Source organism: Chinchilla lanigera, unplaced genomic scaffold (assembly GCF_000276665.1).
Source record: "Chinchilla lanigera isolate Chin_1 unplaced genomic scaffold, ChiLan1.0 scaffold00093, whole genome shotgun sequence".
NCBI lineage: Eukaryota > Metazoa > Chordata > Mammalia > Rodentia > Chinchillidae > Chinchilla > Chinchilla lanigera.
This window is the reverse complement of record NW_004955494.1, coordinates 1,921,920-1,938,488: the sequence shown is the minus strand read 5'-3', so window position 1 is coordinate 1,938,488 and position 16,569 is coordinate 1,921,920. Positions and strand designations below refer to the sequence as shown.

Genomic DNA, 16,569 nt, shown 5'->3' with positions numbered 1-16,569 from the left:
AAAAATTTAATTCAATTTTTAAAAAAGTGTAAAAAATTAAGATCCCGAAAGTACTAGAGGTAAGTCTAAAGGATTTTAGAAAAGAATTTGAAAAAGCAAAAATTTTCCATACCAGAGACAAACTGGATTAGTAAAATATGGCAGTATTTAAAGGGAATAATTTTACTGGGGTGGTAGTAAATACATTAGTAAAACAGAGTAGCTATATATCTATATAGTGGAGTACCAGAGACTAAACTGTTTTCACAATTTATTAGCAAGCTGTTGGCTAGGTGTGGCGGCACATGCCTGTAATCCCAGCACTTGGGAGGCTGAGGCAGGAGGATCATTGCGAGTTCGAGACCAGCCTGGGCTACAAAGTGAGCTCAAGGCCAGCCTGAACTGCATAGTGAGACCCCGCCTCATAAAGACAACAGACAAACAAACAAACAAAGCAATTACTTGTCAATGTCTGGGATACAAAGCCAAATAACAGGTTTTCTGTCCTCAAGAACATGCATGCAAAAAGTACAAGTAAGTCAGCTGTTTGGCAGCTACCTCAGTCCAACTAAGGGTCCAAAAGTCTTCCCAGGGAAGGTGACACTGAAGCTAAGTTTGGAAATATAGAGGACTAGAGAAAAGGTGTTTTGGGTTGAGAGACAGGGCTCATGAAGTCACAGAAGTGGACCGTGGTCGGCAGTTAGAGTTGAGAAAGTATAATGGCAAAAGTGAAGCCAGAGGTTCAGGCTAGGGCAGGCTTTCATACGTGATCTGGCTTTGATCCTTAAAGCAAAGGGGGGTTTTTGAGTCTTATGCAGAAACATGACACAAGCAGATGTGCATTTTGGAAAAGTCATTTGATGGCATTGTGGACCAGAGGTTATGGGTAGATCACTAAAGGAAGGGACAACAGATCAAGGATTGTTAAAGCCAGCCAGTGACAAGGGTGGAGCTCAGTGAGGAGGTATAGACTGAGGCAGCAGTGGTGAGCACTGACAGTGGGAGAAAGAGCAAAGAGCTATTGAGGTTACTGCCTCAAAAGCTGGAAGATTTTTGGGTCGAGGGACTAGAGTTCGGTAACTTAGTTTTCCGCTAATGTTCCTAATGTCAGAGTAAGATCAAGTTAGTGGAGACTTCCCACTGCGGTACATGGTGAGTTTGATATACCTGTGGTGCGCACAAGTAGAGGTACAACTGTGACTTCAGTCTGTTCAGCAGACTGAAGAGACAGATTTAGGTCTCATAGGTGTATGAATGGCGTTTAAACTGAGTTTGGTGAGGTTACCGTTGGAAGCGCATGGTGAGGAACAGTCCAGAGGCATCTAAACATTTAGAAAGCAAGGAAAGCTGGCAGGGAAGTGCTGAACGGAAGCCAAGAGAGCAAGACCGTCAAGAAGCAACAGCCGGGAGCAGAAACGCAGACAAGGCAGTACGCAGGAAACTGGGCAGCCGCCAAGGGTTTTGTGACCTCCAAAGTGGTGCTGGTGGTGAGGGGGTGTGCTGGGGCCATGCTGGAGAAAGCTGAGGGGTGAACGGGAGGTGCAGAAGTGAAGGCCACAAAGGTAGTCTGCTCCTTCCAGAAACTTGACTTTGAAGAGGAGATAGCAGAGGCCCGAGCTGAAGAGAGTGTCATTTATTTTTTTAATTGGAGGAACATCCCTCACTTTATACTCCGACGCAAAAGGAAAGTAAGAAGAGCTGAAGAGAAAGGAGACGCCAACATGACAGAGTTGGCAGACATCGGATTATCTTTGGCAGGGGAAGTGGTGCCTTTTTCGGTGAGACAGGACAGAAGTAAAGGACAGGTCCAGATGGAAACAAGATTATGGAGAGTTACGGGGGTCCGTGCCGACACCCTGACTCTCGCTGGAACTGGCCGTCCGCTGAAAATGAGGTGGGAGGGGGGTGATGCGGGACAATTCTAAGATGACGGTGAGGAGGCTTAGGGTTATCAAGTGGCATTGAGGGTCCGAGACCAAGACTTTGCTGTGACACTCGTGTGTGTGTTGCTCTGTATCAGAACTCAGCAGGGGTCCATTTTCTCAGAGTACAGAAACCTAGGGACAAGATTGAACCAAAATTGAGACTTTTTTTAGATAATGGGGATTGAACCCAGGGCTTTCAAGCTGAACTACATCCTCAGACCCATTCTTTTTGGTACTTTTAAAATTTTATTTTTATTCTGAAACAGAGTCTCATTGAGACTAAATTGCCTGGGCTGGGCTTGAACTTGTGATCCTCCTGCCTCAGCCTCCCACATTGCTGGGATTGCAGATGTGTGCCGCCATGCCTGGCTCCAGATTTGGGGTTCTGAAGGATGCATGTTATGGAAGAATAAATAAAGCTATAAAAGGGCCACAATAATGGGGCAACAGTGATTTTAAGTAACTAGTAATTGGCCACTGAGGGAAAGTGGAGTGTTAGCAGGAATTCTCAATGTGATTGAGAAACTGTCTGGTTAGAATCTTCAGGGACCAAAAAATAACACCCCCTCTCCTGCTCTTCTGATTCTGAACCAAGTTATAAAAACATGCATGAATCAAACAGATGGAGATGAAAATGTCAGCTTTTTAAATGTCAGTAGGAGCGAAGGATACCATGTAGATATATGTGATTGCAGCCTGACTTCCTGATACTCCAGATGGAATTTATCCCATCAGAAATGGGCCAGTCAGGGCACAGACTATCACTGTAAACTTACTGCCAAGAGGAGGCAAGAGGGTCTCGAGGACAGCTGCTGTCGGGGCAGGAGCGGGCAGGCGGCAGGGCCCATGCACTGATCCTCCTGAAGCAGTAGAGGGAGAGAAGCCAGAATTGTTGCCGCTTTTGGATTCACCCCATGGAAAGGAAACGAGAGGCGCATAGTTCATGCTGACACATGTACTGGGCACCAAAGAGTAAAGCGGAACTCGGAATGACATTAGAGAGGGGTGTTGGATTAGGGTGTTGGATGGAGGAGTTCTGGGTCCTGGTGAGGCCAGGGCGGCTCGTGGAAGTGGGGGCTCTGGTGAATTAGAGGATTGAGAGGTCAGGGTGTGGTGTTAATTGCTCCTGTGGACCCTGATGCAATCCGGATGACACCGGGCTTGGGATGCCAGGAAGTTAGAGGCCAAAAAATTCTCCCGTGGGGACAATGGGCTTGGAAGCAGGAGGGAGAGGCCTCGGGCTGGATTTGGACTGCAAGGCTGGGCTGAACCACTCTGGCCTCCATGTGGAGCCTGATCCCAGAAGTGAGGCGGGCTGGGGTTCAACAGCTTCAGTTTTGTGTCACCCTCTGGAAACGGCCGTCTCCTTCCTCATTCGGATTGCTCTTGTCCCGGACACTTCGATCTCCGCCCTGCCTATGTTAGAGCAGTGGAGGCAGAGATCACTGCGTTCGTGGTTTTCGGGAGAGAGCCTGAAGAGGGAGAGGAATCCTGAAGAGGCCACATTCAGAATTAGAATTCCTTCCGGCGAGAGATGATTAGCTTTCTAGCAGAAATGGCAAATTCTGGCAGAATTAGTTTTCTAACCTTTGCAGGGAGAAACTCCGAGAGTTAGCAATTATGTGTCAGGACAACAGTTCTTTTCTCTCCGCATTAACAGGAGTGGCCCCAGACTCATCAAGCCTCCATCTCATACACGGGGCCTACAGAGAGGCCTCCCAGCGAGCCAGAGGAGACCCCTCCCCGGCCTCCTCTGTACAGGAGAATCCTCCGCAGGCTGGCCTCGTACTGGGCACAGCCGCAGGACGGTGAGCAGCATGCCGGCGGCTTCTTGGAAAGCCCTCCTTAGTCCAAGAGTGCCGCAGCCGCACCCCCCCAAATGAGTTGAGGGGTAACTAAGATAGAAGCTGTTCTAGGGTCACTGAATTCAGCCTTCTGGATGCCACCAGAGTAAGGCCCATGAGTGGGCACAGCAGCCCCTGGGCACCATCACTCTGGTGCTGACGTTTATGTAGCAGCAGTGTTTTAGGTGTAGAGATCCCATTTTTAGCCCAGCACTTTACCCCTCTGTGTAAGAAGGATGAACAGAATAAAGCTAAGATGGAGAGTTGGCAGCAGGCTCGGGAAGCGCGCGGAGCTGCTGGCAGCTGGTCGGTGGTGGGGATGGAAAACCAGTGGAAAAAACTGACCTGTGTCTGCGGCTTCCCACAGCTCACTCCCAGGAGGTGAGCCCAGAGGTCTGGAAAGACGTACAGCTGTCCACCATCGAGCTGTCCATCACCACCCGGAACAGCCAGCTCGACCTGACGGTAAGTGTGCTCGCTCACTGGGAAGGCCTGGGTAGCTGGGCAGGGGGCAAAGGCACACACGCCTTTTTTGCACAGAGTCGGTGTTCTCAGTCTCCTGCTGTGGGCACTGAGCGGAAAGATGAGGGCGAGGATGTTGTGTGCCATTAGGAGGGAATAGCGCGGAGAAGCAGTGCTGAGGATTTGTGGCGCAGAAGCTCAGGGGACAAGCGTTCAGCTCATTGCTGAGTTGGTCCCCGGAGGGCTCAGGGCAAGAGGCCTTCAGAAATGAAAGGTGAGGTACTCTCATGTGCTGTGGGAATAAAAACACTGTGGAACTTTTTCTTTTGTAAATATTCACTATTTTGTGATTATATTAAATATATAGGTTCACTCCCAGGAGAAAAACAGGTGCACATAACTAGTATCTATACATACGATTTTATTTGGGCTCAAACTGTAGACATGCACTGTCCAACATGGCAGCCATTAATCTGCTGGATGTATTTAAGTTTCAGTTACTTAGAGTTAAAATTTAAAACTCAGTTCCTCAGTCTCACTAGTTGTATTTCAAATGCTTAAGAGTCATATGTAGCTGGTAACTACATTATTGGAAAGCACAGATATAAAACATTTCCATCCATGCAGAAAATTCTGTCAGTGGTGCTACAGATAATTCACACACACACACACACACACACACACACACACACACACTCAATATTGTGAGATAAAGCAGGGTTGGCAAACTGGTCTACCAGCTGTTTTCAGATAGCCCACAAATGAAGAATTGATTTTTCTAATATTAAATGATGTGAAGTTAAAAGAATGATATTGTATGACACATGAGAATTATGTGAAATTCATGATTCAGTGTCCATTAATAAAGTTTTATTGGAACCCAGTCATGTTCATTCATATACCTTTATCTGTGGTTACCCTGACGCTGCAGCGGGGACAGAGACTATGTTGCCCCAAAGCCTAAAACATTTACAATCTGGCCATGTTCAGAAAAAAGCTTTACTGACCCTGATATAGAGCCAACCTTACCAATTAATGAGGATGCCAATAGAAAAGTCATTTATAACTGCAGTTGCATTACTACATTCAGCTTTTATGTAAATGAAAGTTTTACTGTTATCCTAGCTCATCAGAAAACTAGCACATGGAATTGGAATGCAGTGAGAAATATGATTCCAATAATGTTTAGAGTGTAAGGATTGTTTTGCAAATACAAAAATAATACAGGTTGAAAACATTGGGCAAGCATAAGTCCTTCACCTTCTAAAATACAGCTGAATTAAAATAATAAATTTAGTCACAGAGTATAATCTAAGTGATTAGCAATATAAATGTGCAAAGAACAAGACCTTTCTAAGCATGAAAGCTAAGACATGATTTACACTGACACATTCATCTACTTAAGAAAGATACTGTAAATAAACGTTATGACAAATTGGGGAAAATACTGGGATATCACAGATTGAAAGTTGATAGCTTTCCTCATCAAAACGCCTAGAGTAAATCTGAAATAACTAATATTTTAAAGTAGGTAATTGAGGGCACACCTTTAATCCCAGCACTTGGGAGGCTGAGTCAGGAGGATCATTGCAAGTTCGAGGCCAGTCTGGGCTACAAAGTGAGCTCAAGGCCAGTCTGAACTGCATAGTGAGACCCTGTCTCAAAAAGACCAAAAAAAAAGGTAATTGGTATAGAAAATTCACAAAAGAACTAAGATTTCAAAAAATAGCTTCTGTTTGCTCCGTATTTATTACATGCTGGGCACTGTCCTAAGATTTTCACCTAGGTTAACTTATATAATGCTCATTAACTGCACTATCAGCTAGAACTTCCGTCTGCATTTTAAAGGTAAGAGACTAGAAAGTGTTCAATGTCAAGGAAATGCAAATTGAAATGGGAACTACTGAACAGTCCTAGATTAAAAAGCACGACAGCACTCAGCGTTGGCATGGGTGGGGAAATGAGCTGGGTAGTTTATTCTTCATGGGGGTGGAAAGCCTCGCGCCCTTCCTCAGTGGAGCCTGGTGTATATCCAGTCCCTAAAGGATAAGCATGCCCGGGCTTATTGTGTGGGGGGCTACAGAAATCACAGCAGTCCTTACCTTCTTACCTAATGGAACTCTGAAAACATGGATGGAATGAGTATGCAAGAGTTAAAAAAATAGATTCTGTTGCAAAGACATTTTTTAGCAAGATAAAATTCCTATTACACGTTTCCGTTGTATTCAGTCTTTGGTAATATGCATTTCCAGCGTTTTGTTCATGTTCTTTTACCATTGTTCTTCTCTCTGATGACGGAGTAGCAACGCATGGACTGAGTTCAGGGAGTATAATATGCAGAGATGAGTCACGTTCAGGATGCGAGTGCCGTTTATCTTTGTACCAGTTATAAAGGCATATCAGACTGTGCTGCTTTATCACACGTAGCAGCACATTAATTTTTTTTCTTTTTTCTATACTTCTTTGTAAAATAAAAGCAAATGCAATAAAATATTAAAATTAAATTTAAAAATTAAAAAATATTAAAATTAAATCTAGCTGCCATGTAATAGCTGAAAATATTTACTTATCTTTAAAGACAGTAATATTTAGAGAATAAAATAAGCTTTGGGAATGTGGAATATGGGTTAGGGTCTCTTGTACAAATGTTTCTGTATTTATAACTGCAAAATTATGAAATAGTTGCCCCGATTGTATTTTGTTACACTTAAATATATTCCTGTTTATTAATACGGGAATATGTTGCTCATATATTGTGTTTTTGTTTTGGTCTTTCTGAGACAGGATTTCACTGTACAGTTCAGGCTGGCCTTAAACTCACTTTGTAGCCCAGGCTGGCCTCTAACTCACAGTTATCTTCCTGCCTCAGCCTCCCAAGTGCTGGGATTTCATATGCTGTTTAAAAACTAGGTTTAAATTGTTTACATCAGTGTTTTTGTTTAAAAAGAAAATACTCCCCCCTACAGCTGTCACACATGGTCTGTGCACATGTAAATATTTGGCTTTCTATTCTTCTACACTTGCACTATGCTTCTCAGTTATGGTTGTACACATTCCTATTTTTCTTCTTTAAGCGTCCTTTGGGCTATTCTTGGCTGTGTGGACTATAAATATTTTAGAATGCTTATTTTATTAAATTCCTAATAAAACTTTTATATATTGGTCTGGGTTACATGGTACCTGCAGATCATTTCGAGGAGAAGTGACGTTTCTTACTCTATTGACTCAGCATGTGAATGTGACACTGTGTATCTCTCCAGCAGCTCTCAGTGAAGCTTTATAGTTTTCTCTATCACATTGTGTCTTTTGCTCAATATATCCCTGATTACCTTTTGATTGTTTTATGAGTAGTGTCTTAAAATTTCATCTTCTAATTATCTGATTTAGTAGATGGACATGTAATTGATTTTTGGTGTTGATGCTGAATCAGCAACCTAATTTAATTCTTGTCTATGGATTTTTTGGATTTCCTACAAATTCTGTTATATTAACTCCAAGCAGAACAAGTCTTGTTTTCTCCTTGTACACAGTCACCTTTACAGTCTTGTGTCTTATCTTAGCACACTGGCTAGGACTTCAGAAGACTTGAACAGAAGTAGTGATGACAGATGTCATTTTTTTTTTTTTTTTTTTCCTGAGACAGGATTTTACCATGTAGCCCAGGCTGGCCTCGAACTCTCGGCAGTCCTCCTGCCTCAGCCTCCCAAGTTGCCCCCAACTCTGCCATAAGTATTATCATCTTTTTTTTTTTCTTTTTTTTCTTTTTGAGACAGGGTCTCACCATGCAGTTCATACTGGGCTTGAGCTCACTTTGTCCCTCAGGCTGGTCTCGAACTCACAATGATCCTCCTGCCTCAGCCTCCAAAGTGCTGGGATTATAGGCGTGTGCTGCCATGCCCGGCAAGTATCATCATCTTATAACTGACTTAGAGGAAAGTTTCATCACTTCATTCTTGAATTTGGTGTTAAAATGACATGAAATCCAGATTTCACTGTAGTAAAATTTTGTTGGAACCCAGGCACACAAGTCCATTTGGATGCTGTGTGGCTGATTTGCACCACCATGGCAGAGTAGCAGGCAGAGCGCTTGGGCTCCGCAAGGCTGAAATGATTGCTCTCTGGTCCTTACAGGGCCACACTCTGCCCGCCCCTGGGGCGTGGCTCTGCTTTCCCCACAGCACTTTTAAAAGGCAGCTGTTCCCCTTCCCCTTCTTTGACAGCTGCAGTCACCCAGTATCTGTCCTCCTGCCCACTGCTGCTGTAAGCCTTTCTCCTTCCCCTCACACCCTCCCGCCATCTCCCTCCCGCCATCAGATGTCGTCGTTACTGGCATCGGCTGGACCCTGGGCCACGGCTACACGTTCCCCCTAATGTCCTCCCCTGGCTCGCTGTCTGCCTCGCCAGCGTGACCCTGTTAATTCTCAGCCCAGCGTGGCAGGGTGACCCTGTGGAAATGAAAGCAGAGCATTTTCCTCTGAAGAACCCACCAGTGCTTCCCTTCCCGTATTCCAAAAGCCACATTCTAGCAGTCTGCAGGCCCTTCTGACCAAACCTGACTTCCCTCCGCCTCTCCTTCTGTTCTCTTCGCCAGTCTTCCTGCTCCAGCCCCACTGGCCTCCTCGGTCCCATTCCCTGCCTGCTGCGTTCCCACGTGAAGGCCTCTGCCTGGGCTCTTCCCTTTGTGCGGATGGCTTGTTCCCTAGACTGTAGATCTTCAAGTGCGGTCCTAAGGGTGGCAGCATCACCTGGCACTTGTCCAAAGTAATTCTTGGGCTTCTGCGCAGGTCTGAACTAGGAACTTGAGGATAGTGTCAGAGCCTGAGTCTTTTTTGTTTTGGTTTTTTTCCGGTACCAGGAATCGAACTCACGACCTTGTGCTTGCCAGGCAGGCACTGTGCTGCTGACCTAAATCCCCAGCCCCCCTGAGTCTGTTCTTAACTCTTAACTCACAGAACCTGGGATGTGAGTGTTAATCAGCCTCCAGTCATACTCCGCGTTTGAGAACCGCAGCCCTGGATGCGCACATCGCTACTTCCTGGCCTTCCGGTTTCTGCTTGGATGTCACCTTCTCACCTGCCTCCCTGCTTAGTGTAGCCGCTGTCATCTGTGCCAGCTCATGCTACTTGCTGTCTCTCTGATCTCACTTTCTGATATGCTGTGACATACTTCTAGTATACTCATCCTTCAGTATGCTCGACAATTTCCCATTTTATTATGGCTTATCTAGCTCTCCCCTGTAAGTTCTTTGTAGACAGAAATTCAGGTTTGTTGTGTTAATCTCTGTAACCCAAACACCCCAAAGAGTTGATGGTGCATGGCTAGCTAAATGAAAGGTGAACCCTGAGCAAAGTCCTCACCCTGACACCGCACCTTGTAATTCCTAGCGGACAGTGTGCTTCGGCGGTACCTTGGCATCTCAGGCCAAGGCTTTTGGTGCTCAGGAGCTGGGGTGTCATCCTGAGCCTACAAATTGTGAACATCCCCCAAAAGTAGCCGACACAGAAGTGTTTCAGTACTGATGGGTGGAGGCGAGGTTTGTACTGTTACTACAGACCGGTAGTGAATTGTGAGGCGTGGTACAGGAGCCAAGTCTGTTTTCACAGCTACTTCCTTGTAGCTCAAATCTTCCAGAGTACCGGTGGTTGGAAATGGTTAGGTTCTAAAAACATTATCAGGGAATAAATGGATTGCTGTTTTTCAACTGATCACATACCAAACTGGCATGTAGAGCACTTGGAGAACGCAGGCACCTGGCTCACCATACCTCGCCGTCTGTACTGTGGTCTGGTGTGATACTGCTGTGCAGGCCGGACTGCAAATTGCTGGGGTGGATGGGCGGGAAGCTTGGCCTGCACAAAAGGAGTCCTAGGGACTTTAATACCTACGACTATCAGTAGCAAAATTCAAGCCCGCGCTTGAGGTTTTCTTTTGCTTGTGTAATGGAAAATAAAAAGCATAGTGGCACATGCCTGTAAACTCGGCGTTCGGGAGGTGAGGCAAGAGGATTACCACGAGTTCAAGGCTAGCCGAGGCTACGTAGTGAGTTCAAGGCCAGCGGGAACTACATGGTGAGACCCTGTCTCAAAAAAAATACAAACAAAAACAAGCAATGGAGATGAATGTTATACTACATTAAATCTCTTGTGAAAAAAATATTTAGGATGAAATCACTAGAAGTAAAATCCCATATATCACGTACAGCTTCAAAATACGAACCACCAAGACTGAGTATGAGAATAAACTATACGGTATTAGCCAAAATGCTCAGAGGACTGACGTTAGTGGTGGTCTTAACTTTTTTAGAGCAAAGAAGACTTTATGAACATCTGCATCGAACCTGACACTGTCAGCAAAGGAGATTTCATAACCATAGGGTAAGTGGACTGGGGTTTGTAGGACATGGGCCTTCGTTAAGTGGTTTGTATTCTTGGACCCTGCTATTCAGAGTGCTCCGTTAAGTCAAGAGAGAGGCCCTGAAGGCCGGTCTTGCGGGGAGTTTTAGCATCGCCTTCTTCCCCACAGAGCAGCTGTGTGCAATGCCCAGTTCCTGCTTTGGCCTGCCCTGTTCACTGTGGTCAGATCAGACGTGAGAGCGGCCTTTTGCCTTTCAACTGAAATTAGAGAATTCAGCGTAGCATGGCATAGGGTCAAGCACTCCAGCTTCAGTGTAAAGAGCTGAATACAGGTCTTCTTTCTGCTACTCACTGCCTCATGACTGAGGTCATTTAACTCCTCCGAGTCGTTTCCCCGTCTATAAAAGGGCATAAGGTGACCGTCGTACTGACGGACTTTTTTAGTCTCAGATGAAAAGTCTGCTTTAAATTGTGCCGTACTTCACCAGGTCCCTTGCATTTCCTGTCCGTTCACCTTGTTTTCCTATTCCCAGGGCGTTCATGAAAAACTTGAAAAGGCATTGAGCACATTGGACACGTCCCAGGCTTTTTTCCCTTTTCCAGTACAACAGGCCGTCCCAAGCCCTGCCTGATTTGTGGAGTCCCACCTCTGCCAGCGTTTTACTGGCTGAGAACGCCATCCACCCTCCAGCAGTCCTCAGAGCGCTGAGAGGCTGGCGTGTTCCCATGCCAACGGGTGATCTGCTCGGCTGCAGCTGGCCGTGCTGTCTCGGGGCTCCCTCTTGTGTCCGCTTAGGGCTTGGACATTTCTGCCGCAGCAGCCAGGTCTCCATGGCTGCGTCATTCTCTGCACGGGCACTGGCCGTGCGGTGCCTTTCATTAGCGTGTGCTGGTCTTGCTTTTGGTACGCATTCTTCAGATACTGAATAGCTCTTTCTGCTCCCTTTGATTTATGGGCTGTACGTGGAGTACAGGGAAGAAGGGAATAGCCCATCTGTCCTTCTCATGTCCAGAAATCAGTCTTCACTGAGCGTGGCCAGCGCAGTGAGCTATCTTCAAATCTCCTTCATAAAACTAATGTCTGAAAGCAGGAGGAAAACCCCACCCTGACCCTTAAGCCTGGGGAAATCATTACGGTGTGGATTCTTGTCAGCAGCTGGTTCATAAAGGAAACGGGATCACGTAATGTTTCCTGGATGTCTGATTCGAACACAGGGAAGCTGCTTTCTGAGCTCTGGTGACCGTTTCTTTTATGAAGAATTACTGTCGCCAAGCAGTGGTAAATAACGATCCGCTTGGCTTGGCTCCTCCTCCCTGTTCTCCCTAGCACGCCTAGACAGAGCGGGGACACATGCAAGTCTGTGTGCATCTGGGAGCTTCCCTCCAAAGCCGTGAGGCTAAGCACTTCCTGTGCGTACAGAGAATCATCAGGGGACGTGTGAGATTGGTTCATCTTTAAAAGTATTTTCTTCAAGTACTAATCGCAGAAAGAACCAAATAAGAGGTTTACTTTCATGCTAATTTTAAAAATTGGAATTAACAGTCTGTGAGTCAGGTCCTTGTGGAAGACATTCAGGCTTCACGCACCCCTCTCTGCACCAAGTGAGCTGGCTCAACCCAGCATCTATCATGCAGGGCGCACTGCAGAAAAAACTGACAAAACCCACGTCTCCACGAACTCTCTGGCCCTTACTTGCCCCCATAGCAGGGAAAAAGTTGCTGTAGTTGTGTATTCTGACGCAGCTGCGGCCTGTGATTCCCAAGCTTGCTTTTTCCTGTACCCACAGAAGCAGGAAGGTGAGAGACCCCAAGCTGCGCGCCAATGGCACCCAGTGTCTCCAAGCCAGCCGCTGCACCCTGCTGCTTCCTGAGGTGAGGCGGCGGAGGCACCTACTCTGTGCCGAGCTCTCTGCCAGGTCCGGGTCTTCCTAAGGGAGACTTGACGCGTGGCCTTACATGTTTATTCTTCCATTATATCAACAATATCAAAGGTGAGCTGTCACGGTGATGCCAGCCTATAATCCCAGCACTAGGGAGGCTGAGGCAGGACTGCTGCCAGCCTGGGCTACAGAGTGAGTTCAAGGCCAGCCTGAACTAGATAGCGAGACCCTGTCTAAAAAACAACAAAAAAGTATAATATGAAGAATTGTCTAGCTGTTGAATAATGCAGTGCATTTTTATTTTCTTATCTTTTTGAGACACGCTCTCACTATGCAGTTGAGGCTGGCCTTGAGCTCACTTTGTAGCCCAGGCTGGCCTCAAACTTGCAGTGATCCTCCTCCCTCAGCCTCCTGACTGCTGGGATTACAGGTGTGCACCACCACGCCCGGCTCAGTGCACTTTTAATAAAGGATCTGGTACCAGATTTTAGTTCTGCACTAAATTTTTTTGTATTGTGAAATGCCACACTATAAAAATAATCTATGTAAGAAAAAAGGAAAGTTGGAGATAACAGTACCGGAGTTGTAGTTGATTGGGGCCAGCCCAGGAAAATTTCTACAGGTCATCTCTTAAGAGCTGTCCTGTGACACTACTGAATTCCCACAGGGCTGTGGGAAACAGGAGGTGTTTCCAGGCACTGGCAAAAGCTGAAATAAACGCATGTTTACAGGTTTTGCAGGCTCTGTAAGGGTACTAATGCTAATGCGCTTTAAGTGCAAATATTTGAGTCTTAGAGGATGAAAAGGATTCCGTGGACAGAACAGCTTTCATAAGAGAATCAGCAGTCTTTGTCACTGCATTTGAAAAAGATTAGGAGTGAGAAGGACCATATTACGTTTATCCACTCCTTAACGCATAGGGCAGGATCCCTGCCTTTTAATAAATACTAGAAAACCTGAACCTTGTTGATCAAGCCCCAGAATACTCGGAGAGGAGCCAAAAGGTCCAAAGCCAGCCCTTTTCCCGCAGAGGGAGGACTGGATGTTTCTAGAACCGGCACAGTGCGCGTCACCGCAGCACGGGCCCTCGGAGCGGACAGCGTCTCCCCCGGAGCAGCCCTGAGCACCCTCTCTCCACAGGGCGGCGGGGGTGCCTTCAGCATCGACAGCGAGGAGTACGAGGCGATGCCTGTGGAGGTGAAGCTGCTCCCCAGGAAGCTGCAGTTCTTCTGCGACCCCCGGAAGCGAGAGCAGCTGCTGCAGAGCCCGGCGCAGTGAGCCGCAGAGGCGCGGGCGCTCCCGGCCCGCACTTTAAGCCACCCGCTGGACCAAAAGGGAACAGAGGACCCCAAGGGCATTTGCACCGCAAGTTCCCCCCACCCCAGCGGTGCGGCCCACGCTCCCCTGCCGCCGCGTGCCCGCGCTCATTTCCGGGGAGCAGTCCGTCCCTCCTAGGGACTTCCTCAGACGGTGGGGAGCCGGGTCCTGGGCCTGCCCGGGCGCCGCAGCCCCGCTGTGCTCCGTGACCGTCCTCGGGCCTTCCCAGGCTTGTCCGCCCCTGCCAGGGCTCCTTCCCCACTGCTGCTGGTCCGAGTTCGGTGCTCACCCCGCTCGTTCCCGTTTTGTCCTCCATCCACAGCAAATGTCGTCCTCCTTCAACCATAGCTAAACTATCGTCAAGTGCTATTTTTTTAAAAAGCAGTGCTTTTTCACTGTTGTGCATGAGAACCCGCTGGGTGTGATGCATGTCGACAACTTGGGACCTCCACCAAACCGCTCCGCCTGCCGTGGGGCCCAGGACTCTCCCCAAGGGAGTCTCAAAGGGGTCCCTCGTGGTTTAAAGCAGCGCTCCACAAATGCTTCTGCCCGTGTTTTCCCCAAAAGTACTGTGAAAAAATCATGTGTCCCCCTCACATCTTCATCTTTCATTGGAAGTTAAATAGTTGCCAAAGTATGTACTTTGTAGTGTTGTGTAAATATTGATGTTTTCAAATAAACTGTTACAGCCCTCTTCTAAACATTCGGTATAATTTAAACACCGCAGCAATTTGACGTCCCTCATTCATAAAAATAAATTCATTAGTAGTCAGAAACTTAAACTTACTTTTTTCTCCCTGTGGGTGTATTTGTGTACTGCTTTCAGCAAAAGAATCTTACTATAATGTAATCTATTTTTATGCTTCACATTTCTGGACTGCCAACAAAAAGTACTAATGGAATTTTTTTAGTTTTTAAATTAGGGCTGAATGTTCTTGTAATTACTGATTGTAATTGATAAAAACAGTATTAGTTTGGTAAGTAAAAACATGTCAGTATGTTTATCCTAATTAGTTCATTTACTCCATATATAAATGTTATTTGCATCTGGGATGGGGGTTCAGCGCTGCTTATATGCTTTTGTTGAGCACCAAATGGGAAGAGACAGCATTCTAACAATGTCATGTACCTGTTTGAATTCCTTTTAAATTAAATGGCAAAAAGTACAGTGTTCTGTCATCAGAAGTTAGTAGTTTTCAACTAACAGCTTGATTAGCTCTTCCATTACCGAGGGTCTGTTCCCATACCAGCATCATTTACTTTTTTTTTTTTGAGACAGGGTCTCGCTGTGTAGCTCAGGCTGGCCTCAGACTCACCAGAATTTGCCTGCCTCTATCACTTACTTTGAATACTGCCACTGACATTTTCCTCCGAAGTCCCCCTCCGCTGGAGAGCCTTGATCGTAGGGGCTGGCAGGGATCTCGCTTTTCTCTTTGTCGAGGGCAAAGTGAGGAGGAAAAGCTAGTAGATCTTAGTCCAAGCTCTCGGGAAGATCATTTTAAACACGGAACCTAACCCCAGGCGTCCTCTGCAGAGTGAAGACGCATGTTTTAATGGATTACGTAGCAGCTACAGGAAGCCCATGCATGAACATCACAAAACGTAAGGCTTACCTATCAAGTACTATATGCTTCGAGGTGGTGTTAAAGGCTCGGCTTTAGCGAAAAACAAAACAAAAAAAAAACCAGTGAGTCCAAACATCAGTAAAAGGATCACCTGGCAGCCCAAGCCTCGCATGGAGGACAAGAGGATGCTGGCCCCTAAAAAGTAAATCACAACCTGTGGTTCCCTAAGTGCAAGGAGGGCCACTGCAGAATCTGCCTCCTTCCCTGAGGCACTACCTGTGTGTTCCCAGCGATTCTAACAAAAATGATCCACGTGGCCAAGGAATAACACTTAAACCATACTAAGACTCTTGCTCACTTTTAAATACAAGTAGGCCTGTTTCAGTTTCTGGTTTGACTCAGACTACTTCGTATGGACTTGGTCTCCTCACAGCTCTGTCCTCTACACTGTCCACACGGGAGCCAGCTTCTCAGCCACACGGGAGAACTGCGTCCCCTCCTCTTCAGCACAAACTTTTTTTTTTTTTTTTTGGTTTTTCTCCGGTACCGGGAACCGAACTCACGACCTTGCGCTTGCCAGGCAGGCGCTTTTGCCGCTGAGCTAAATCCCCAGCCCCAGCACAAACATTTTGCCAGCTTAATTTCACTCAAAGCCCACGATTATTTCGACTGAAAGTACTTTCTGCACAACAGTTTAACACAGAACGTTTCCCTTTGCTTCAGTTGTGATCACGGGTTACTGTGTGCAGTGCTGCTTACACACGCAGCAGTCATGTCACTTCTCACAGCCCCCACCCTCGGGAAATACACGGTCACACGCCAGAGCCTGGCCGTGCACGCTGCCATTTGGTTTGAGAGCCAACAACGGTAGCAACTGATTCTGCGTTGGTTTAAATAACTCCCCAACAGGTGAAAAAGGGGAACAGTTCAGACTATAGAAGCGCACACATATATGCTCTGTGTAAACTTGGTCAGGGATTTGGTGGAACAAATGGGCTTTTGCTGGAAGTTGCCTCATGTGACTGAGGGTGCACACGCCCGGCTCTTCTGGGTGGTGTTCTCAACTTGGGCTTCTGGTACCTGCAGAGTTTTCCAGAGTGCAGCCTGTGGAAGGGCGGGCGGCTGCTCCCTGGTCTCCTCCGCCATCGCTGTACAAAAGGCAGCATCCACCCTGGGCCGTGGCCACTATGCCTTCGTACCCCAGCCCACACTCTTGGGCCAGGCCAAGGGTCACAGCACACAGG

General features: G+C 46.8%; 1 protein-coding gene across 5 annotated transcripts in view; it reads left to right on the top strand.

The window, feature by feature from the left end:
- The window catches only part of Agk (acylglycerol kinase), a 117,889-nt gene extending 103,426 nt beyond the window's left edge, over positions 1-14,463 (top strand). For 3 of the 5 annotated variants that reach the window (XM_005405406.2, XM_005405405.2, XM_013504986.1), the window contains exons 12-16: positions 3,565-3,712; positions 4,116-4,213; positions 10,514-10,584; positions 12,351-12,435; positions 13,584-13,721. In XM_005405406.2, the coding sequence (XP_005405463.1) occupies positions 3,565-3,712; positions 4,116-4,213; positions 10,514-10,584; positions 12,351-12,435; positions 13,584-13,721 (540 nt within the window). Of the gene's footprint in view, positions 1-3,564; positions 3,713-4,115; positions 4,214-10,513; positions 10,585-12,350; positions 12,436-13,583 lie in introns of all 5 variants that reach the window. The other 2 variants (XM_013504988.1, XM_013504987.1) reach the window with 1 other exon arrangement.
- Positions 14,464-16,569: the final 2,106 nt, after the last annotated feature.